The sequence below is a fragment of the Rutilus rutilus genome (genome assembly GCF_951802725.1).
Source record: "Rutilus rutilus genome assembly, chromosome: 10".
NCBI lineage: Eukaryota > Metazoa > Chordata > Actinopteri > Cypriniformes > Leuciscidae > Rutilus > Rutilus rutilus.
Genome location: NC_140215.1, coordinates 38,535,348 through 38,560,089, shown reverse-complemented (window position 1 = coordinate 38,560,089; position 24,742 = coordinate 38,535,348). Strand labels below are relative to the sequence as shown.

Sequence of the window (24,742 nt, the reverse complement as noted above, 5' to 3'; positions counted from 1 at the left end):
CATAGTCACTCAAAACCGGGATGGCAATTCTAGTCACATTTATGTTTTGTTTCACTGTAATGTCACATTTTCCTTAAGGGGGGCGTTTTCCCCCACTCTACCCTATTTGTTAATCTTTTTTTAACGTTAGTTAATAAAAATACAGCTTTCCGTTGTTAGGTCATGTTAGTTCACAGTGCATTGACTAATGTTAACAAGATTTTAATAAAGTATTAGAAAATGTTGAAATTAACAAGAACAAAGATTAATAAATACTATATACGTGCAGTTCATTAGTAGTTCATGTTAACTAATGTAGTTAACTAATGTTAACTAACGAACCTTGTTGTAAAGTGTTACCAAATGTCTTTTAATAATAAAGCAAAAGCTTAAATACACACGATAAAGAGATGATAACGAACAGGTGAGATGATTAGATGATTGTTCATGACGATAACTGGCGGGAAACTGAGACAAAGAAACTAAGAACTAACAAAACTGAATAGACTGTCTGTGTTTTGTGCAGTTTGTGATTAACTTTACATTGTTCAATGCAGAAATAAATTTGGTGCGACGTCTCCACCATTCATTGATTACCTGAAAGAGATTTTGAGAAGGTACCCAGATGGAGGACAAATATTGAAGGTAGGCTAAAAAAAAGGTTTAAATGTTGCCTGAATACTTTCACATCATTGTTAAATGGTATGTATCTTAAATATCTCATCGTATCAGTGTTTAATATTAATCCTGTAACGTACCAGGAGCTGATCCAGAATGCAGATGATGCAGGAGCTTCACGTGTGGTGTTTATTCATGATGAGAGGCATTATGAGACTCAGAGCCTGTGGACTGAAGAGCTCGGAAAGTATCAAGGTATTTGTGTTGTAAACAGATTTAAATCTCACTAGACTTAAACTTTATACAATTACTGTAGAGCCCGCCACAAAGGATATTACAGTCTAGGGTTTTACATTTGTCCTCATTCATGTGTCACAAACCGAGTTTTGCAGCTACACCTTCTGCCTTTCTTTAATGGGAAGTGAGTTTTTAATAAGTGTAAATAGTAGTTAAATGCTATTTATACTTCAAATAGTGGCAGATAGCATTTGCACCTCAGTGTTGTTGTACATTACACGGTATGCAATAATAACATAGAGTGTAAATTATTATATTTATTAAAATTATTAAATGGATGCTGTCTTATTGGGACAATAAAGCCGTCCCTACACCGATCCCTAACCACTTTATTTTTAAACACACGTTAGACACTTTATTTCTGCTTTTCGAATGTTTTCTTCATTTTTATTGAAAATACATGCCTTTCCGATCTGATATGCGATGGGAAAAGGAAGTAGAGCGAGTTCAGCAAAAGGCGGATTATGATCTCAGGTCGATTTGGGTCAAAACTGATTGTTGATTGGGCATTGATGATAATTGGCAGCTTAGCTGATTTAGGAGCAACCAAAATAATAAATTAGACCCATTTTGCCATTAATAACTGACATCTGTGCTTCTCCTCTCTTGAAAAGTTCCAGTCACCAGTATTGTGTGACGTGTCTCAAACCCAGGTCAAAATCACAGTTTCGTCCTAAAATAAAATAAAATGAGCTGAAAATAAGGGCATTCAGTAAATACAATATGAGAGACATAACTCATTCTTCTCTGTCATGACCAGTATTTGTCCAGATGCTGAAAGTCTTTACTGCGCTTATAGGCAAAGTGTGTTATTTTCAAAGTTGTTTGGCCATTTGTGTTTGATCATCTGTTTGCATCTTTGATCTGGCAGGACCGGCTCTCTATGCCTTCAATGATGCAGCCTTCACAGAGGAAGACTGGGAGGGAATCCAGAGAGTTGGCAGAAGCATCAAGCAGGATGACCCAACAAAAGTCGGGAGATTTGGGATCGGCTTCAACTCTGTTTATCATATTACAGGTGAAATACACTACATTAACAGACTGGCTCTTATAACGTTGCTGAATGCTGATTTATGTGGCGATAACATCACAATATGCCAGTTAATTTCTTTTTAAATTCTACATCACATTATGTATACAAAGCTACTAATGATCACAATAACATTTGTAATTTCTGTGTTAGTTGTATTCTCAGATTTCTAATGCTTAGCATGCTAACAAATTAAATTGCTAATTAGCACAGATTAAACAATAATATAAATAATTGTGATTGTAATTATTGGATTTTGTATGTATTGTCTGGACCCCAGGAAGACTAGCTGTCGTCTTGGCGTCAGCTAATGGGGATCCTTTTAAATAAACAAACAATAAACAAACAAGTTACTAAAACGCAAACCTTCATAGAATGATGTACAGAAAGAGACTGTTACAGAATACAGTAACCTTTTTTAATGGCTAGTCTATTATTAATAGTAAAATGTGTATGCTTATTTCCCCTTTTTTTACATTTAGATTGTCTTTTCCATCATCTAACACTCGCTTAAAGTTTATCTTTAAATAAAACTAAAATAACATACATTTCATAACACTGTTGAATATAATATAATATAATATAATATAATATAATATAATATAATATAATTCCTAAATGCATTTGAAGCATTACAAACGATTTGTTTTATTTTAGTTTTATCTTTAATCTATTTAGGCAAAATAGTGGAGAATTGTAATAAATGTAACTCTTTCTCTTCCAGCATTTAAAAAAATAAAAAATAATAATAATAATTTATACACAAAGATCGCAGAGGATTATTGTTGTTCAACATTCACTGCATATTAAAACATCACACTCTTACTTGATCTGGACAAACTGAATATCATTAGAAATATATACAGTGGTGGTCGGAAATATTGGCACCCCTGGTAAATATGATCAAAAATGGCTGTAAAAAATAAATCTGCATTGTTTATCCTTTTGATCTTTCATTCAAAAAATTCGCAAAAAACGAACCTTTCATTGAAGTAAAAGAATTGAAAGTGGGGGGTAAATCACATTATAAAATAAATGCTTTTCTCCAAAACACGCTGGCCATAATTATTGGCACCCTGTTATTAAATACTTTTTGCAACCTCCTTTTGCCAAGATAACAGCTCTGAGTCTTCTCCTATAATGCCTGATGAGTTTGGAGAACACGTGACAAGAGATCAGAGACCATTCCTCCATACAGAATCTCTCCAGATCCTTCAGATTCACAAGTTCATGTTGGTGCTTCTTCTCTTCAGTTCACCCCACTCATTTTCTATATGGTTCAGTTTAGGGGACTGGGACGGTCATGGCAGAAGCTTCATTTTGTGCTCAGTTACCCATTTTTGTGTTGATTCTGATGTTTGTTTTGGACCGTTGTCCTGATGGAAGATCCAACCACGGCCCATTATAAGATTTCTAGCAGAAGGCGTCAGGTTTAGATTTTTTATCTGTTGGTATTTGCTAGAATCCATAATACCATGTATCTGAACAAGATGTCCAGGACCTCCAGCAAAAAAATAGGCCCACAACATATAAGATCCAGCAGTGTATTTAACCGTAGGCATGGGGTACTTTTTATCCCTGTTTGCACCAAACACATCTGGTGCGTTTGCTGTCAAAAAGCCCTTTTTTGTTTCATCTGACCACAGAATCCGGTCCCTTTTGAAGATCCAGTCGTGTCTGACCACTGAATATGCTGGAGTTTATTTTTGGAGGAGCGAGGAGGATTTTTCTTGAAACCCTCCCAAACAACATGTGGGGATGTAGGGGTTGTTTGATCATTTTTTTTTAGGCTTTCTGACCCCAAGACTCAACTAATCTCTGCAATTCTCTATCTGTGATCCTTGAAGAGTCTTTGGCCACTCAAACTTTCATCCTCACCGTGCATTAAGACAATATAGACACACGTCCTCTTCCAGGCAGATTCGTTACATCTTTAGTTGATTGGAACTTCTTAATTATTGCCCTGATGGTCAAAATGGGGATTTTCAATTCTTTAGCTATTTTCTTACAGCCACTTTCTATTTTGTGAAGTTCAACAATCTTTTGCTGCACATCAGAACTATATTCTGTGGTTCTCTTACGAGAGGTCTCTCGTACTGCGTAAGATATCTTACGCTAGGGGAAAATCCTTTTTCCGCGAGATATTGAAGCGCTCCAGCTCTGCAGCAGGCCGTGCGAAACCGTCTGCTCAGAGCTCACAGCCACAGCCACCGTCCACTGCCTCCACTTCACAGCGCCGCCAGGCCCGAAGCGCGAGACCGCGCTCCCGCTCATCCGGTCGCCGCCCCGCTGCACGTGGCCCGCGACCTAGGATTACGGTGAAGCCCGAGGCCCCGAAGTCGTCCTAGCACAGCTAGGAAAACGACGGTGTTTAAGTCCCGCTGCGGCCAGACTCACACCAAAGCTATTCGCTCGTCCAGTTCCAGCAAATGTGACTGTTCCAGTGTTTTCTGCAGCCAACAAGTCGGTTCTGTCACCCGCTTGCCTGCACACAAATGCCGTTTTCACGGCTACCCAGATAAATCCCCAAAAGAGTGTATTTTCTGGTGTCCCGGCTACGGCCGATGGTGTTTCATGTGTAGTAAGAATGCCCACTGCCCAGTGCCCATCCCTACACACAAGCACAGCCTGTCACACAGGGCTCGCGCACATAAAACCGACTCAGATCGGTTGCGCTTCAAACATGGTGAAAGTGCCCACTACCCAGTGCCCACTAACACCGCGTTGTGCATGTCTCACGGTTTCTGTAAAAACGAAACCAACGTGCACTCGCTTCACGCAAGCGAACGATGTTTTCGGTGTGATAAATGTGCCCGCTGTCTCAGACCCATACTAGATCTAAGGCAACTGAACAAAGTGCTTGTGAAGCGACAGTTCAGGATGCTCACGACCAGACAAATCCTTGTGCAGATTCGCCAAGGAGATTGGTTTGTGTCAATAGATCTGAAAGACGCGTATTTTCAAATACAGATAGCGTCACGTCACAGGCGATATTTGAGATTCGCCTTCGAGGGCCAGGCATATCAGTACACAGTCCTGCCATTCGGTTTGTCCCTGGCACCCCGTACATTTACGAAGTGCATGGACGCGGCGCTCGCACCCCTCAGAATGAGAGGCATACGAGTGCTGAACTATTTGGACGATTGGCTGATTCTAGCGCAATCTCGCGCAGTGCTCATAGAACACACGACCATTTTACTCGATCACCTCGAGGATTTGGGTCTCAGTGTCAATTGGGCGAAGAGCTCTCTGTTACCCAGTCAGAAGATATCTTTCCTGGGCACAGAATTGGACTCGCTGTCCATGATAGCGCGACTATCACCACAGCGCGCGGTAGACATTCAGCGCTCAGCGAACGCGTTTCGCTGTGGCGCGTCTGTCCCGCTCAAGAAATTTCAGAAGATGCTAGGTCTCATGGTCTCAGCATCGTCAGTGCTCCAGCTGGGCCTGCTCCGCATGCGCCCGCTGCAGTTTTGGCTGAAAGCGCGAGTCCCACGCAGAGCGTGGGCATCCGGTTCGCTTCGCCTCAGGGTCAATCAGAAGTGCGTCACAGCTCTGAAACCTTGGAGAGCGAACGACTGGTACCAATTAGGTGTAAGCCTGGGGACTTCCTCGAGGGTGAAAGTGGTGTCCACGGACGCGTCCACCTCGGGATGGGGAGCGCTGCTCGAGGGCAGACCGTTCTTCGGCCAGTGGTCGGAACGGGAGAAGCTCCTGCACATAAACTGCCTCGAAATGCTGGCAGTAGACAACGCGCTGACGCGTTTTTGTCCCCAGATAAAAGGACGCCACGTCTTAGTCCGTTCGGACAACATGTCTGTGGTGTCCTACATAAATCGCCTGGGCGGCCTCAGGTCCAAGAACCTGTACAGGCTGGCAGAACGCCTCCTGGTATGGGCTCAGTGCAACCTGCGTTTGCTCAGAGCAGCGCACGTGCCAGGGCTCCTGAACATAGGACCGGACAGACTGTCCAGGAACAATGTTCCGGCAGGCGAGTGGTCTCTACACCCACAGACAGTCCAACTGCTGTGGAAGAAATTCGGCAGAGCGGAAGTAGACCTGTTTGCGTCTCAAGAAAACGCTCACTGTCAGGAATTTTTCTCAAAGAGCAGGAGCGCGCTGGCCCATGTGTGGCCCCGCCGCCCGCTCTATGCTTTTCCCCCCGTCTCTCTCCTGCCTCAGGTGATAGAACGGATCAGGGAAGAAGGATGCTCAGTACTGCTGGTGGCACCGTTCTGGAAAAACCAACCTTGGTTCCCAGTCGTGATGCAGTTAGCAAGTACTGCCCCGTGGCCAGTACCAGTGAGGAGAGACCTCCTCTCACAGGCCCACGGTTCGATCTGGCATCCTCACCCGGAACTGTGGTCCCTTCATGTCTGGGCCATCAACGGGTACATGTTGGACTCCCTGAAGGAGTATTAAACACGATCACGCAGGCTAGAGCTCCGTCTACGAGACGACTCTATTCCTCGAAATGGTCAGTGTTTTCGGGCTGGTGCACAGCCCGTGGTGTGTCACCCACAGACTGTGGTGTGGCGGAGGTGCTTTCCTTCCTACAAGAGCTGTTGGATGGGGGCAGGGCCCCCTCCACGCTCAAAGTTTATGTGGCGGCTATAGCAGCGTTCTCAGAAACAACGCTTGGTCAGTCAATAGGAAGGAACGATTTAGTCATCCGCTTCCTTAGAGGGGCTAAGAGACTGAATCCTCCCAGACCTCCCTCAGTCCCCGTATGGGACCTTTCTACGGTTCTGGAAGCCATGAAAGGTGCGCCATTTGAGCCTTTACAGTCGATCGATTTGAAACACCTGTCTTTCAAGACGGTGTTTTTGCTGGCTCTCGCTTCGGTGAAGCGCATAGGGGATCTGCACGCGCTCTCTGTGAGCGCGGCGTGCATGGAGTTTGGGCCTAATGACTCAAAAGTTATACTCAAACCTAAGCACGGTTATGTTCCGAAATCCCTCAACACACCGTTTAGGGCACAGGTTATCTCCCTGTCAGCCCTACCGGTCCCTGATGAGGAAAGAGACGCGAGCCTCCTCTGCCCAGTCAGGGCATTACGAGCTTATGTGTCTCGCTCGTCTGGTTTCAGACAGACGGAGCAGCTCTTTGTTTCGTTTAGCGGACGTTCTAAGGGACTAGCCGCGTCGAAACAGAGCCTATCCAGATGGATAGTTGATGCTATAGCGCTGGCATACGCCTCCAAGGGCATGCAGTGCCCGTTGGGTGTCAGAGCGCACTCCACGAGAGGCATGGCCTCTTCGTGGGCCTGGTCAAGTGGGATTGCCTTGCAAGATATTTGTATGGCGGCAGGCTGGGCCTCCCCGTCTACATTTATAAGGTTTTATAACCTAGAGGTTCCCGCCCTGCAGGCCAGGCTGCTGTCGGTCTAAGTTTACCAGTATTATCTGACCTGATGCGATCAGCTCAGAATGCTGCGTCTACTGAGCACAGCTCAATGTTCGACAGTAAAAAAGTAGCAGCACGAGATGTGCCTGGGCAAACTGTGTAAGACCCACATTCCCCCATCAGTTCAGGCCGTACCCCGCCCTGTCTGTATGATGAAATTCGCGTCTCAGCGACGCTACCATATGTGGAAGAGTGCGGCTTCGCCCCTCCCTCTTCCTGGACTCCCTGTGAGTTCCCTGAGTGATTGTGCACTATATGTACCCCGGGCTTTCGCCCTTGGGTCTTTGGTGTCAGATCTCAGCATGCACGGCGTTTTGCATTGGGTCCCCTAGCGTAAGATATCTTACGCAGTACGAGAGACCTCTCGTAAGAGAACGTACTCGGTTACTAACGTAACCTCGGTTCTCTCTAGAAGAGGGAACGAGTACTGCGTATCTTGCCGTGCATGCACACGCTCTGGTTGCTTCGATGATGAAAAACCAGATAATAGCTGCCTGCGAGCGGTATTTATAGGCCTAGACCACGCCCATTTCGGCGGGACGTGACGCAGCGGGCGCGAAGTGCCCTGATTGGGTCTGGCGTCACGCCAGGCCTCGCTCGATAGGCTGCTGCAGTTGCCGCAGAGCAGCCAATAGGCGCGCGAGCTGTCTCGCCTATGTCTGCATGCTGCCGCAACGCGTTTTGCATTATTACAAAATTAAGGATAATTTTTGGCTTCAATATCTCGCGGAAAAAGGATTTTCCCCTAGCGTAAGATATCTTACGCAGTACTCGTTCCCTCTTCTAGAGAGAACCGAGGTTACGTTAGTAACCGAGTACGTTTTACTCATTGTGATGGATGATTAAGGGGATTTGGCCTTTGTGTTTCCTCATATTTAAACTCCTGTGAAACAAGAAGTCATAGCTGGACAATTTCATGTTCCTAGTCCCCCTGGTGTGCTAAAAAAAGGTAAATATTAATGGGAATATACTTCAGAGATATTTTACTCGTAAAAAATTCTAGGGGTGCCAATAATTGTGGCCAACGTGTTTTGGAGAAAAATATTTATTTCATAATGTGATTTCCCCCCACTTTCAATTCTTTTACTTCAATGAAAGGTTAGATTCTTGCAATTTATTTGAATGAAAGATCAAAAGAATAAACAATGCAGATTTATTTTTTACAGGGATCTTACAGAGGGCACCTTTTTATCTGCCTTCTCTAAAAAAACACATGACATGGTATTAGAAAATGTTTCATAAAATTCATAGTTTTAGAGATAATATCCTCAGATTTTAAATGAAGCATGACCACACTTGTCAAATCAACTCAAGTCACCTTTATTTATATAGCGCTTTTTACAATACAGATTGTTTCAAAGCAGCTTTACAGAGATAACAGGAAAATAATGCAACAATATGTATTTTTTTATATGTTTTGTTTATATATAATATGTTTTTTCGCCGCTAGAGGTCGCTAACCTCTTACAATAACAAAGGCGTAAGTTGATGACGCATAAGCGGAGTCATGGAACTTGCCGTCATGCTGATGGATCTAATAATGTTTATGGATGAGTGAATACATTGAAGTTTTTAACATGACTGTGGAATGAAGCAGAGTGCGAGTGCTAATGAGAGACAGATCTCAGCGGCACACGCGAGTCCCGCGGACATAAAGTAATAAGGACATTTAATTCTACCAAACTAAGTTACCCGCAAGTGCTGAATTACTACTCACACAGGTCAGTTTATTTGACGAATGACACTTGAAACAGTTTCACTTAGTCTAACTTTACACTACCATACTAAACAGCATAGTTTGTCTGTATGAGACTAGCAGTAAGCTAGATCAACATTAGAATAACATACTGATCATATTCTAACATTTCATCATGTTGAGATATAAAATTGATTACTTTTATGTACATTTGCTCACCTGTCTAATAAAGTACATGCAAGAGCGGCGTCTCTGTCAAGTCCAAGATTTTCGCGGACGTGAAGTTCTCGGCATCTCGAAAACGCCATGCTGATATTGATCCTCATTTTAGTTCTCCTTTTGTCCCAAAGTCTGCCATGGTCCATAATGTTTGAACGAAACAACAACAGCGTGAGCGTGCCGCTACACGTAACGCACTACGCAGTTGTCCACGTCTGTCGCCATGGTTACCATGGCAGTACGAGCGGAAACCAGGGATAACACGGATATTACGTCATTGACAGGCGACAAGTGTACAGGGACGGGCAATTTTTAAAATTGTGAATTTCTCTGAATTTACAAATTCTTGGAAACATTTAGGATAATGGAAGTACACAATTGAAAGAAATATATAAAACTGTGCAAGTGGTTTTTGGATATTTTGATATACAATTCTTACATATTGTACCTTTAAGTAAGTTCAGTTATGGTTCTTTTTTTGTTGTAAAAAAGTTATTAATTTAGTTTAAATTAAAGCCCCATTATGTAGGATTTCCGTTTTTGTCAAACAACGACCCCCTAGAGTCACTGTGGACTACTTGTATTTAACGTTACTGTCGTAAATACCACTCACGCAGAGCAGTCTCTTCACTCACGGCCTGATCCCCTCCCCCCTGTATACCGGTCCCCGTTCAGTCGGATAGAAGCTGTAACGAGTGGAAATAAGGTGTGGCCCCTTTAAGAGCTGCGCGCGCCCTGTTTAACTGTCGGCAGTCTGTATTGTATGTGCGCCTCGAACACCCCGTAAGCGGGATGTTTCTGTTTGATGCTCATTCTTGTCCTATTTTTGTCTATCAAGTAATGCTGTGGACGGTAGAACGTGTGACAGACAGTTACACGAGTTCGATTGGGGAATAAACACAACGCGTTACAAATCGTCGGACATCGAACAAGCACAGCTAGCCTCCGAAGATGTCTACTAATCCATCAACAAGAACGCCAGGTGCTTGTCCGAGTGATATACAATATAAGCAATATACTTACAAGTCCAACAGCATGTGAGGACGTGTTGGGGGAAGTGAGGTAGCCTATGCCGTAAAGCAGTCGAATTTTGTAGTTCTTTTTGTGTGCGGGGGTTACTACCCGAACCCCAAAGTTTAAAAGTACGATTAAAAACTATACAAACCCCGTCAGGCTATGGCAGACGTGTCATTCAACCTATTTTAAGTCGATGTACCATCACAAGGGTTTTGGAAATATATTATGAAGGTTGAAAAGTTACTTAGTGTTACTTAAAATAAACTCAAGTAAACTTGTGGCTTCAGCTTCATTGTGTTTCTAAAGCCCCTTTCACACAGAGATTCCGGAAAATACACGGATAATGTGTCCCAGGATTTGTCCCGGGATCGTTTGATTTTGGTTCATTCACACTGCCATTGATTTTCCGGAATCTGTGAGTGCGTTCACACACATCCCGTAAAAATCCCATAAAGACACTTGGCGTCAGGATGTCATTGCGATGGCATGTGCGTGCGTCATCACTATGCCACACCCATTACAGCATTGGTTCTGGCTTTTGTTCACACAGGGTGCGTTCCGGGACTGATCCGGGCAATGTTACTATAGGTCCCAATCCCGGCATAGATCCCGGCATCAATCCCGGGACGTGTTTGCGTTCACACAGAAGGCACGTACACATTTAGTAAGGATCCTACACACAGTTTTATAAATGCCACCCCTAATCTGCTGCAACATCAGTTTTTAGAAATAACTGCCCCTCAGGGTACTTGTGGTGTCGGATTCTGACATGTAAATTGGCACAACACTGGCGACGCTAACAATATTTATAATTATTTTTATTGTTTATTTACAGACTTGCCATGTGTATTCAGTTCTGAACACCTGGCCATTTTTGACCCTCAAAAGAAGGTGTTTGGAGATGATGAAGAAGGCTATCGATGGTCTTTAGATGACGAAGAGGACAGAGAGAGCCTTTTGAACTTGAGAGATCAGTTCCAGCCCTTTCAAAATGTAGTCAGTCATGTCATCAGTTGTTCCTGGGAGAAGGTCATCAGTGAGGAGCAATACTTAAAAGGAACGCTTTTCCGCTTCCCTCTGCGTAATGAGGCTTCTGAGATCTCAGATAACTTGTATGACTCCACAAAAGTTACACAGCTTTTTGACAGTTTCATTGCTGATGCAGACATCAGTCTTCTTTTCCTGAGAAATGTGTCATCCATTACTTTGATGCATATTGACACCAATGGCTTCTGCAGCAATAGGCTAAAAGTTTCAGCGTCAAATACATTTTACACTGACCTTTCTCATGTCAAGCAGGAATCGTTTGACAGAAAAACTTGTTTGAAAACGGTATCACACATTTCCCATCAAATGGAAGAAACAAAGTCCCAGTGGCTTGTGACAACTTGCCTTCTGAAACATGGATATAAACCAGAGATTGACTCTCTAGCCAGTAAGCTGAGCTTCTACCCTCAAGTTGATGCAGCTTTTCGAATAGATGAAGACAGATCACTTTGCAATGGGCGACTAAGTTGCTTTCTGCCACTTCCAAATAATGACTCAAACAAAACTGGGCTTCCCATTCACATCAATGCTTGCTTTGGCCTGACAGATAATCGGAGGTTCATTAAGTGGCAAGAGGAGGATCAGAAGAATGATGAGTCTGCAAAGTGGAATGAGCTACTTATAAAAGATATCCTTCCTCATGTATATCTTATGATGATCCTGGATGCCATTCAGTTATCCAGAAACTCGACCCTGCCTGCTGCCACTGTGTACAATCTTTGGCCTGACCTATCCAAGACTGTACATAAAGACAGATGGCATGAAGTTGCAACAGATACTCTGAGCGGTCTAATTGAATACGAGATCTTTCACCTTGCCAAAGATGAGAAAATCTGGGTGTCTCCCTCAGATGCGGTTTTTCCAGTTAACAATATATGTAGTGACACAATGTCTGCAGTGTCAAGATTATTGATTGCTGAAGGAGAGAACCTGGTCACAGTCCCAGAAAATATTTTGAAAGATGTTCGAAAAATCTTCCCTGAAAATGCCTTGACATGGGTGACTCCATCTTATGTTAGAGATGTCCTTCACAGAAGTAAGGCTGAAAACCTTACCAAAGGTGACAGATACTCTCTTCTTGAATTAGCTCTTAGTGATGAGAAGTACACAGAGCTACAAGGTCTTAAACTTCTGCCTCTCAGTGATGGAACCTTCACTTCATTTAGCAATGAAGTGCAGAACACTGTTTTGATCGACAATTTGAAGTTTCCAAGGTAAGGTGTGATAGCCTACAGTTGTCTCTTTCCTACTTGAATTCTTTGGTGTGTTTATATTGTGTTTTCAAAGTACTAATAATCATTTTTTTCTATGTTTAGAACATTGCTGCCATTTTGTAAAGAAAGATTTATACCCAACGATCTGAGCCATGTTTGCACTATGCAGCTAAGGAAACTAACAACAAAGAGTAAGAAAACTGTTTCATAAATTTTATCGGGATGCTTATAAAATATTGAATTAATATCATACATGTTTGTGAAATTTGGTCTCAATCATTTCACTTTTTTTCAGACATATACAACATAATCAATTTGGATGCTAAAGATGTTGTTGCGCTCATCAAGAAGCACTTACCCATGGACTGGAAGGTTACCCAAGGTCATGTGACATGGAAAACAGCAGAAAATCATCATCCACCAAAGAGCTGGCTGGCTGAAATCTGGAAATTTCTTAGCACTGAATTGATTGAGTTAAACAACTTTATTGATGTGCCTTTAATACCACTGGAGCCTCTACAGAGTTCAGGCAATTCTGTACTGTTAGCAAGGTTGCAGAGTAACACAACTTTGATTTTTCAGAGTAGCACAGCGTCTAGCTTGTCAGATCATGTTCAGAAAGTGTTAGGAATGGTGGGGTGTACAGTCATAAAAAGAGATGAATGTCTTAGACATCATGACATTGAGAGGTATGTTCTTCCTGCTTCACCAAGAAGTGTTCTACAAGTCTTTGTGAACTCACACAGAGATAAGGTCATCAAAGGAATTGCCTCTGCTCCATCACAGGAAAAAGAGGAGTTGAAAGTGTACCTCTCTTCTTTGGATTCTCTCTCAAATGCTGAAAAGAACTTGCTTTCCATGTTGCCAATCTTCAGAATGATGTCTGGGAAATATGTTGCAGTTCAATCAAAGCAAGCAGTTGTTTCAACCACCAAACCAGCCATTCCAAATGATTTGCCAATACCTGAGACCATTGTAAAGTGTGCAAATGAAGCTGATCGCAGACTTTTGACTCTTCTGAATATTGAACTCTTAGATGCCGCTAAGTTGGCTGTTTGTTTGGTTGACTCTATTGAGACAGCCTCTTTCAAAAAAGGTGAGAAACAGACAGTAATGACCTGGATACTGACTAATGGTAGCATTCTACTCTCACAAAGTGAGCAGCTTCTTGCGAAAACCAAACATCTCAATTTTATTGAGACAACTCAGGGAGAAATCAAACAAGCCTCAAACGTTTTTGATCCAAGAAACAGGACATTTCAGGACCTTTTTGAGGCAGATTTCTTTCCCCCACCTATTTACACAAAGACAGAGGAAATGCTTCAGAGTTTGCGGCGCCTTGGCCTAAAGACAGAGCAAAAACAAATATCAACAGAAAACATACTCCAAGTCATAAATCATACTGAAAAGCTTTTTGCCCACTCACCAGATAAGGCATTGAAAAAAGCATATACTCTAGTTCGAGTCCTGAATGAGAATGATTTCCTTTCAAAATTCACCAAGGCGCAGATAGAAGAGCTGAAGCAAAGGCAGTGGTTGCCCTGTGAAAATCCAAAGTTCTTGAATGAAAGCATTTGTAGAAATCTCAAGAGAGGTCTGTATAAGCCATCTGAAGTAAGGGATTCAAAGTATTCTTCAATTGTTGGATATGTAATGCCACTTACCTCTGAGCTAACAGGACAAGTCTGCAAAAATCTTGGACTTCATGAACCCCCTCCTGCTGAAAAAGTCTTGGAGAACCTCTCTGCACTGAGATCAGTGGTCAACCCAGAGTCAGATTGTCAGTTTAAAACCGAGCTGCACAGTATTTACAAATTCATGCAAGACAATGTGAGAAATTTCACAGATTTAATGGACACAAAAAGCATCCCCTGGATATGGAATAAAAGTGAGTTTGTCTGTCCAGGAGATATAGTTTTAGCCTATCCACCTGAACTGGATCTAAGCCCCTACATCAAAAAAGTGCCTGAAGAGTTTTTACAATATGAAACCCTACTAACAAAATTTGGGGTGAAGAAAACACTGTCCGATGAAGAGATTGAAGACATACTCCATGACATAAAACAAAGAATTGACTGCAGGGATCCTCCTCATGGAGACTTGACAGAACGTAAAGTGTCAATTGCCATTCTTGACTGGATGCGAAAGAATGAGAAGCTTTTAAAGGACAGTACCCCTGTGCCTGTCATGGCACACAATCAAAACTTTACTTTGCAGCCTTTGTCCAAAACAGTCTTCTGTGACATCAGTGCTGAAGGACTCGATGACCTGAAACAAGACAATGAGGAGTTCTATGTCATTCATGAAGAAGTTCTACCCATCACTGCAAAATGGTTGAAAGTCCCATTCTTAAGTACTCGCATCTTAAAACCACAGCTCATACAAGCAGAGCAAGAGTCCTTTGGTATAGAACAGTGTGGGCAATCTGAACTAATTACTCAAAGAATTAAAAACATTCTGAAAGAGTATGATGAAGAAAGTGACATTTTCAAAGAACTCCTACAAAATGCTGAGGATGCTGGGGCAACCACATGTAAATTCCTCCTTGACTTCAGAAAACACAAAGACCCCCCTGAAACACTCTTTGATCATGGAATGGCTCTCTGCACTGGACCATGCCTTTGGATCTTCAACAACGAGCTTTTTTCACAAGAAGACTGGAGAAACATTGTCAAAGTGGGGTCAGCATCAAAGGAAAAAAAAGTCGAGATGGTTGGAAAGTTTGGGCTTGGATTTAATGCTGTTTACCATGTGAGTGATATTCCTTCAATTTTGAGTGGAAAAAGCCTTCTAATACTTGATCCAAATGTCACCCATTTGGAAAAGCACATTCTCAGCAAAGGAAACCCAGGAATTAAACTTGATCCATTCCAGGAACGACTGTTCAAAAGGTTTCCTGGACAGTTTAAATCTTATGAAGGAATTTTTGATTGTGATTTGTCAGTGCAAAACAGCAAGAAAGCTTACAATGGCACCTTGATTAAATTACCATTTCGCACTCAGGAGGAGGCCAACAAGTCAGAGATTAGTTCAAAGGTATATGATGAGGAGCGAATTAGGAGTTTTAAAAATCATTTGACTGACAATTCACAAACACACCTACTATTTCTGAAGAGCATTACATCTATGTCCCTTCAAATTGTCCCTGAAAACGCATCGACTCCTCCATGGAATGATCAGATCCAGACTCCTCTCAAAATATCCAGAGAAGTCATGAATTCAATTGATGTCTCGAATGACACACGTCTCCAAGAGATTGAGAACACCTTCAGAAATAGTGATATCAAATGCCACAACATTATTGATGTCAACAAAGCACACATTGTTAAAATAGTTCAGGAGAACTCAGATAAATCCCTCACCCAGTACTGGCTTTTGTACTCCTGTTTTGGGACGCATGATTCTTTGCAAATGTTCCAGAGAAGAACTGAACAAGAACATGTGTTTTCATTTCCAATTGGAGGTATAGCTGTACCTTTGCATAAAGAGGCAAAAACTAATTCATGGTCTCCTGATGAAAGCCTGAAGCATGAAGGCCAGGCTTTTTGCTTTCTTCCTCTCTCAATTGAGACAGGTCTTCCAGTCCATGTCAATGGAACTTTTGCAGTCACATCTAATAGGAAAGGTCTATGGGAAAAAGGAGTTAAGTCTGAGTGGAACAAAGCTTTACTGAAAGATGCTGTAACCTCTGCTTACATCACTACACTGCTTGAGCTGAAAACAATGGTCCAAAATGGATATATCCAGAACTATTCCTTCCATACATTCTGGCCAAACACAAAGACAGTAAGCAAAGCATTTTTACCCATGGTTGAGTCATTCTACTCAGCAGTTGTGCAGAATGCCAATGGCAAATCTCTGGAGCTTTTCAGCAATGGACATAATTGGTGTTCTATGGACAATGTGAGATTTCTGAATCCAAAAATTGAGGAGAGCCGAGTAATTGAAGACATTGCCATGAAAGTGTTCTTGAGGTTGGGATCTTCATATTCCAGTGTTGTTTCTCTCCCATCATGGGTAAGACAGAGTTTCATCGATTGTGGTTTCGAGCCAGAGATCAAACAAAGAACAATAAACTGGCCTGAGTTTTACAACATTATTTTTGAGAACTTGAGTTCTGTGGACACACACAGCAGAAATACTCTTGTGTTGAATGCCATTGATTTGAATGATCCAGCTGTTGATGACCTACTAAAAAGTTACCCTTGTATTCCAACACAGAGTTGTCAGAAGGTTCAATTAATCAAGCAACTTGTGAATCCATCTGGCAAAATGGCTTGTTTGTATGAACTTAAGGAAGGTCGCTTTCTTGAAGGAACAGAAAATGACTTTCTCTCACCAAAAAGGATTCAACGACTTTCAGATTTGGGAATGCTGAGTGACCACCTCCCTTTAGAGGACATAATAGAAAGAGCAGAGAAGATATCCAGTGTTTGGCAACAGGATAAATCTGAATATCGTAAACGTCTTCAGTGCCTTGTGGAGTCAGTGAAAGACTCATCAGAAGATGTGAATTCTCTGCACTGGCACACACTGTCTCAAATAGCATTCCTTCCTGCCTTAGTTCCTTTAGTTCAGCAAAACAAGAGCCACAGTTCAGCCACCGTTCTTAAAAAACCCTCTGAAGTTTACAGTGACAGTTGTCTCAATTTAGTAAGCATGACAGAATTCACAGTTGATCATTCAAACCTTCAAATACACAAAAATCATCCAGTTTTCCAAAAATTGAGAGTACTGACAAATCCACCAGTTGAGACGGTTCTTCAGCAGCTGTTAAAAGCACACCAACATTGCAAAGCATTTGAAAAGACAGCTCTCTTCAACATTGCCCAGTATTGCTATGAATATCTCAACAATTACTTGTTGGAACAGAAAGATCCCAATCCCATTATTGAGCAAGCAAAATCATTTCCATTCATTTTCATTGAGGATCAATTTGTAAATGTGAGGTCAGTGGCCAGAAGTAAAGAATTTGAGGAGAAACCATATCTCTATGTGCTTCCAGTCATCTTCTCCAAATTTGAGAGGCTCTGGGACTGCCTTGGTGTCACCAAACAATTTACAAAAGAGCAATTTGTTGCTGCACTTAATAAAATTGAGAATTTAAATAAATCTCAACCTCTTTCCACGTCAGACCTCGATAAGTGTGTCACAATACTCATAAAAGGGCTATACAAAATCAAAGACGAAAAGCTTACAAACTGTCTCATACCTGATGAGAGAGGTGTGTTGACATCTTCTAAAGAGCTGAGATTTAATGACAGCCCATGGATGCCTGTCTCAGCTGGTGTCAAGCTCGTCCATGATCTGATATCTCGGCCTGTGGCCTGTCATTTTGGTGTAATGACAACAAGACACCATACTCTGAAGAATCATTTGGTCACTCAGTTTTCCCTTCATGCCAAAGAATTTGGACAAAGTGAGAAACTACCTGTCCGAATAAAAAATATAATTGATGCATATCCCTCTAAAAAGGATGTTCTGAAAGAGCTCATTCAAAATGCTGATGATGCAGAGGCAACAGAAATTCACTTTGTGTGGGACAAAAGAAAACATAATACAAAAAAGATATTTGGAAAGGAATGGGAACTGGTTCAAGGCCCGGCTCTTTGTGTGTACAACAACAGAACATTTTCTGATGATGATCTGCAGGGTATTCAGCAGCTGGGAGAAGGAGGAAAACATGGCACTTTAGGGAGAACTGGAAAATATGGACTTGGCTTCAATTCCGTGTATCATCTGACAGATTGTCCATCTATCCTGACCGGTGACAAATGGCTCTGCATTTCTGATCCAAATCTAAAATATGTGGAAGGTATAACAAAACAGTCCCCAGGCTGCATGTTTTCAGTTGATGATGAATTAAAAAAATCTTTTGAGGATGTTTATCATACCTTTCTTCCAGAAATGTTTGCACTCAATTCTGGAACCATGTTCAGGCTCCCTCTCAGAACAGAGGAAATGGCAGAACAATCTGAAATATCTAGACAGACCATCACAGATCGTGACATGAACGAACTTTACTCTGCCTTGACTGAAGATCCTGAAGGACTAATTCTCTTCTTGAAACACATCACAAAAATACAGTTCTTGGAGATCGGTGAAGATGGAAAAGGGAAAAAAGTTCCTTTCCTTATTGAAAAAAAACAAACAGAGAAGAACACGGTAAGCAGGGAAAACTTTCACAGACATGTTCGAGAATCCCTCATGTCAGGAACAGCAGAACCCTGCAAAACCATCTATGACATTCAAATCTCATCTGGAAATAAAAAAAGTCACTGGGTCATTGCAGAGTGCTTTAGCTTTTCAAGAGAAAACTATGAGCAAAAAAACAAGCAAGATCATTTTAAAGTTCCTCAAGCTGCTCTGGCTGCATGTAGGAAAAGCTCATTTTACAACAAATTTACTGGCAGGGCGTTTTGTTCTTTGCCATTACCTGGAGAAACTGGTTTACCAGTTCATGTGAATGCAAATTTTGAAGTAGATTCTTCAAGAAGGGACTTGTGGAAAGAGGATGGTGATAGTCTGAAGACAGAGTGGAACCAGTCACTGAAAGTAAACATAATTTCACCACTCTATGCTGACCTCCTGTTACATCTGTGTTCAGTCATGAAGAAGGATACGCCTAAAGTTCTTGTATCCCTCAAGGTAGAACTGGAGACTTCTTGCCTTGATTACTTTCCATGCATTTCAGAGAAAGTAAACAAAGGCTGGCATGAGATGATCCATGAGGTCTATAGATCAGTCAAAGAACTTGATCTTCCTGTCATACCTACTGTACATGCTGTGTCTGTTGAGTCATCACATCTTTCACAACAAAAATACACAGTTACCTGGTACAGTCTATCTAAACCATATTTAGAAAATTGTCCATATTTTACAAGTAATGACAATGATGGAATTTTCCAAATTTTAGATGACATTGGCATGAAATTAGTGCCAGACACTTTAAAAATGCATGAAATAAAAGCCAACTTCAAATCAGCTGGTGTGAATGTGACAGAAGTCAGCGCTTCAACAGTGATGCATTTCTTGAAACAAAGATCGTTGAATGATCCTTCCCAGACAACTAGTGGTTTGCCTTTGCCCGTCAACCAGACCTTGATCAAAAACAACACAAGATGTTCAAACCTTCTGAGCTTCTGCTTGACAAATGCAAATGAGAAAAATGTTCATGACCTCAATGGGCTGCCTCTTCTCCTCACAGAAGATCAGATGTTAAGAGTCTTCGACTCTAAATCCCCAAAGCTGATATCAAGATTTAACTGTCTTTTCCAAGGACATCAGGAAATGTTTGCTGACAGTTATGTCAATATAAGTCATGTCCAAATTCTGTGTCAGGGAAAGTTAATTAAGGACTTAACAATTGACATAGCAGCAGAGTATTTGAAACCAGAACTCGCTCAACTCCTCAGTCAATCATTACCTGATCAAAGGTGCCAGCTGTACAAAGCGGAGACAGAGACGATCAAATGGCTGAAAACATTATGGATCTTCTTTGATGATCAAGAGAAATTCTGCCAAAATGAAAATATGAATGTCTTCAGTGAGATAAAAAAACACTTTGATGACAGTCCTATTTTACCAGTCATTTGTCCCAGTCAAAATAACACACATTTTTTACAAACATTGGGAAACATATCAAAAGTGATTCTGAAGCCAGATGAAAAAATAGCTTCCATTCTCATAAAACTGGGGTTCATGAAATTAGACTCCAGCTTTTTCATTGGTCTCATTCTTGAGTTCCGTCTCAAGTATATGTATCCAGAACTCCTGCAAACAGGAGACAGCAGTGCTGTTTTAGAAGAGATTCATCATGTTCCTCATTCACAGTTTGAGGAGCTTTCTACAGATGAATGTGTAGATCTTCAACGCTTCTTACAGAACGGGATCAGAGATTCCAAAAAGAAGAGTCAACATGTGGGTATGTTCAAGTCCTTGCCCCTGTTTGAGTCCATAACTGGAAAACGAGAAAGGATTGATTTACACAGAATGATTTTCATTCTGAATTCTAAGCATCAGAATGACTTTCCAAACTTGTACCATGTTGATGGATGTGACAGTATTTTCCTGAAGAACACCTTGGACAACCTAGTCTTGGCAGAATGTCTAAACATACAGACTATAGATGATTTGGAGTTCTGTGTACAGTTTATTCTTCCTACAGTACACATGATGAAAGAGGCCAAGCTTCTTGATTTAATGCGTTTTTTAGTGGAACTTGGATCAGTGGACCCCAGGATTGTCTCTGCATTGAGAGACGTCAGATTTATTCGAGACATCCATGGCTCTCTTCAGGTGGCTTCATACTTCTATGATGACAATGTACCCCTTTACAGGTTAATGCTTCCAAAAGAGAGATTTGTGCCAGAGAAGTTTTGGGAGATTTTCAAAGATAAATGCACTGAAGCAAAGTTTTGGGACTATTTCCAAAGTAAACGTAATAAAGCACATTGTCTCTTAAAGGGCCTTGGATTGAAACATGAAGTGTCTGATGAGGAAATCATTCAGTTTGCAAAACAAATTGAATCTGAAACAAAAGGCAACACTCCTCTAGATGTTCTCAAGGAAAGATCAAAACTTTTGCTCAAGAGTGTTTTGTCAAAGAGTAATGAAAAAAACTCAAATTTACTGAACAGAGTTGCTAACATGAAATTCATCTTCCCAATGCAAATCCAGCAAACACTTTGTGATTATCACAAGGCCTTTGCTCAAGAGAGGGAGGTTGTTGCAATCAGTGGATCATTGATTGACAGAGACAATGATCACCATTATCTGATATGGACATCTATGCCAATCCTACCCTCAGAATTCTGCTCTTCACATCTCATAATGAAACTGAAGGATGTCGGAGCCTTGGAGACTCCACCCCTTGGAAAAATAGCTGCTAATCTGAAAAACATCTCTACATCTCAGTGTCACACTGACACATTATTGGAAACAAGAAACACAATATTTAGCAAATCATATGCATACCTTCAGTCAATAAATTTTGATCCCACTCTGTTCTCAGACCTCCCCATTATCTTGGTGGAAAACAGGACAAAGCTTGTGAAGGAAAAGCAGACAGCACTTGTAATAAATGATGATCTTGAGTTTAGGCCTTATTTGTACCGCATTCCCCCAAATTATATGAAATTTGAAGACTTCTTTAAGAAGATTGGTGTAAAGGAGAGGCCCACCGTCAATCAATACATCACTGTTCTTCAAGAAATCTATTCTGATAGTTCTGACAAAGACAGCCTTCAGGCAAATCAGCAGAAAGCTGTGAAGCGTGCTGTACAACAGCTGTTTTGCCTGTTGAAAGAGGAACAGAACAAAACCTCTATCCAAAACGACTCACTTTATCTTCCATCAACAGATGGAAGACTCTATGAATCCAACACTTTGTTTTTCAATGACACAGTCTTCCAGCCTGCAAGACTTGAGGGTCCTTTGGAAACCAAGTTGAAATTGCTGGAAAAATTAAACTACTGTCATCTCAAAAATGATCACTATGAACATCAAACATTGTTGCAGTTCCTTCCACAGCAAGTTCGCCCCAAATTTCTCTCGGATGTAATTTCTGAAAATCTGGAGGGAGCAAGTGTCCAATATTGTGATGAAGGGGGATGTGAATTTAGTGGCTGGTTTGAAAAACACTTGTCTTCTGCTGCATTTCTTCATGGTCTAGTCTGTCTCATCAGAGAAGACAGCAAAGGTGGGGTTTCACAGTCTGAAGCTGCAGGAAAGTGTGAAGAAATCTTTTCTAAGATTCAGATTATCTGTTGCAAAACTCTTCAAACTGAACTTCTGTTAAACCATGAGCCACTTGAAGGTAGTAAGGTTGAAACAGATGTTTATGTGAAAAAACAGCAAGATGGGTGCAGTTTCTACTTGAAACACAATGATGACATGACCCACAAAGTAGTGAATGAAGTTAATATGTGTCTTACTAAAGAAATCAATGCTCTTCTTAAGAACTGTCTGACCGCCTCAAGACTTCTAGTCCTTGGGCATCTTCTGCTGTGTGAAAACATGGAGGATGTTGAGAAAACCTTGGCAAATCATGGCATTCATAATAGTGGCCTCGAGGAAGGACATGATGCCTTACCGAAACCTGGATGTCTCATACCTGAAGAATGGCATGACTGCCTTGATATGAACTTCCTCAACAACTTTGAAAGTGGAGAGTATGTTGGCTTCAGCAAGGACGAATCCGGTGAATATTTCTATGCCATTGTTATCAACCGACTGGATGATCCACTGGGACAAACGAGACAATTTCCTGCCAGATATAAAATACAAGTTGGCATTGATAACTTCATTGAAGTAAGCTCTCTTGACCTTTACCAATTTAAACAGGAAAAGAAGGCAACTGTGTCAACAGGGTCCACTTGCACAGATATAGAACGTTTTTTGACATCCAGGCCTCCACCCAAAAGAGTCTTTCCAGGGACATTTGAAGAGATCAGAAAAGAAATTGACCAAAGCTTAAAAGAAATCTGGAATATGTCAAGTGAGGACAAACAAAAAGCCCTCAAACGTCTCTACCTCCGGTGGCATCCAGACAAAAACCCAGGCAATGAAGAACTTGCCAATGAGGCTTTCAAATACCTGCAAAACAGAATTGAGGAACTACAACAAGGGAAAACTGCACATAGCACATCCTCAACCTGGAGAGACTATCGAGATTTCTATAACACGTGGAACACAGAGGCACGAAGCCACAGGAGGGGACGCGAGAGGTTCTATCATAACTACTCTAGAAGCCACTATAACTTTTGGTCATATCACAGAGAAACACCAAGGCCAAACAGAGGAGAGGCAAAGCGCTGGTATGAACAGGCTCAATGTGACATCAGAGCAGCTCACAATGACACTGGAGGAGATTGCTCAGAGTGGTGTCTGTTTAAGGTGCATCAGGCTGTGGAAAAAGCCCTGAAAGCAGCAATGTACAGGAGAAGTGGACAGCATCCCAACAACTGCTCAATAACTAGCCTTGCTCAGCAGGTGTCCCATTACAGCCCACAGTTGACTTCTTTACCAAACACTGTGAGGCAACTGACTGAACTTGGTGTTGATGGCAAAAAAACTCAGTATCCGAACTATCACCCATTTCCTCACATTCCAAACAAGCAGTTCAGCTTCGATAAAGCTAGAAGTGCACTGGATATTGCAACAAAGCTTTTAGAAAAAATAAAAGAATACATTTATTAAAGTATCTTAAATCACAGACTATGTTCCACTGAGACGATCATGAGGATCTTTTCAAGTAACAATACTTATCTTCTTTTTTTATCTGTTTAGTACTGCTACCATGCATACTGGAAATTCTTATATCTTTGTAATTATGTTTTGATAATTCTAAGTCTGCTTCTCTTCTTTCTTGCTATTATAGCCTATTTTGCATTTATATTATTGTATACTGGACATTCTTGCAGCAAACAGTAGAGCAATGCCGAGTTAATGGGTTTGATTCCCAGGGAAAGCATTACATTAATGTATATCTTGAATGCAATGTAAGTTACTTTAGATAAACAAGTCTGCAAAATGTGCAATATAATTGACATTAGAATTAAAATTTCAATGTAAATCATTTAAAAGCATGTTTTTTATTAAGAAATATTAACAGAAGTCCAAAGCTGTGTCAAACAAATATTCACTAAATGACAGAACTGCAAATAAAATGAATGAATTTTAAATACAAATTACATCCAAAGGGACATGAAAATATTTAAGGTAATGCTGTGAAATGAAATGCATTACACATTTTATGTCTGGATCCTGCTTTTGGCATCAGGCGGTCCTTTGCCCATTGATGAGAAAATAATCGACATTACAAAAAATAAAACAACACAAATATTACAAAATGTGACATTAAAAGTGTAAAAGTCACTTGTATTTATAAAGTAACTGTGTCCAACGGCGACACCCGCAGGTGAAGTTACAGCGGGAGGCCGCATCTCTCTTGCCTTCTCTGAGCTCCATTGACTTAAAGTCACCCTGTAGTCAATAATTTTATCCCTTAAAAATCATCTTTTATCACCCAAATTACATATTTAAAAAGGTTTTCCTTGAAAACTAAAAGTCTTCATGCCTTAAAATAGCTTGAATGTAACTCGAATGTAACCCTTGCCTCATTTAGTATACGTGGTTCTATGAATATGCAAATGAGCCCCACCTCCACTCACTCACAGCTCAGAGACCCACTCCTTGACGATCACACGTTGATCTGAT

The 24,742-nt window shown here is 41.3% G+C and overlaps 1 protein-coding gene across 1 annotated transcript in view; it reads left to right on the top strand.

Annotated features, from left to right (window-relative positions):
- LOC311298304 (sacsin-like) overlaps window positions 1-24,101 on the top strand; it is a 32,006-nt gene extending 7,905 nt beyond the window's left edge. Inside the window, exons 3-8 of the mRNA XM_084421112.1 lie at window positions 537-624; window positions 741-852; window positions 1,766-1,912; window positions 11,098-12,523; window positions 12,626-12,714; window positions 12,819-24,101. Coding sequence (XP_084277238.1) covers window positions 537-624; window positions 741-852; window positions 1,766-1,912; window positions 11,098-12,523; window positions 12,626-12,714; window positions 12,819-23,722 — 12,766 coding nt within the window. The 3' untranslated portion in view covers window positions 23,723-24,101. The remainder of the gene's footprint in view (window positions 1-536; window positions 625-740; window positions 853-1,765; window positions 1,913-11,097; window positions 12,524-12,625; window positions 12,715-12,818) is intronic.
- The last annotated feature ends 641 nt before the right edge of the window (window positions 24,102-24,742 follow it).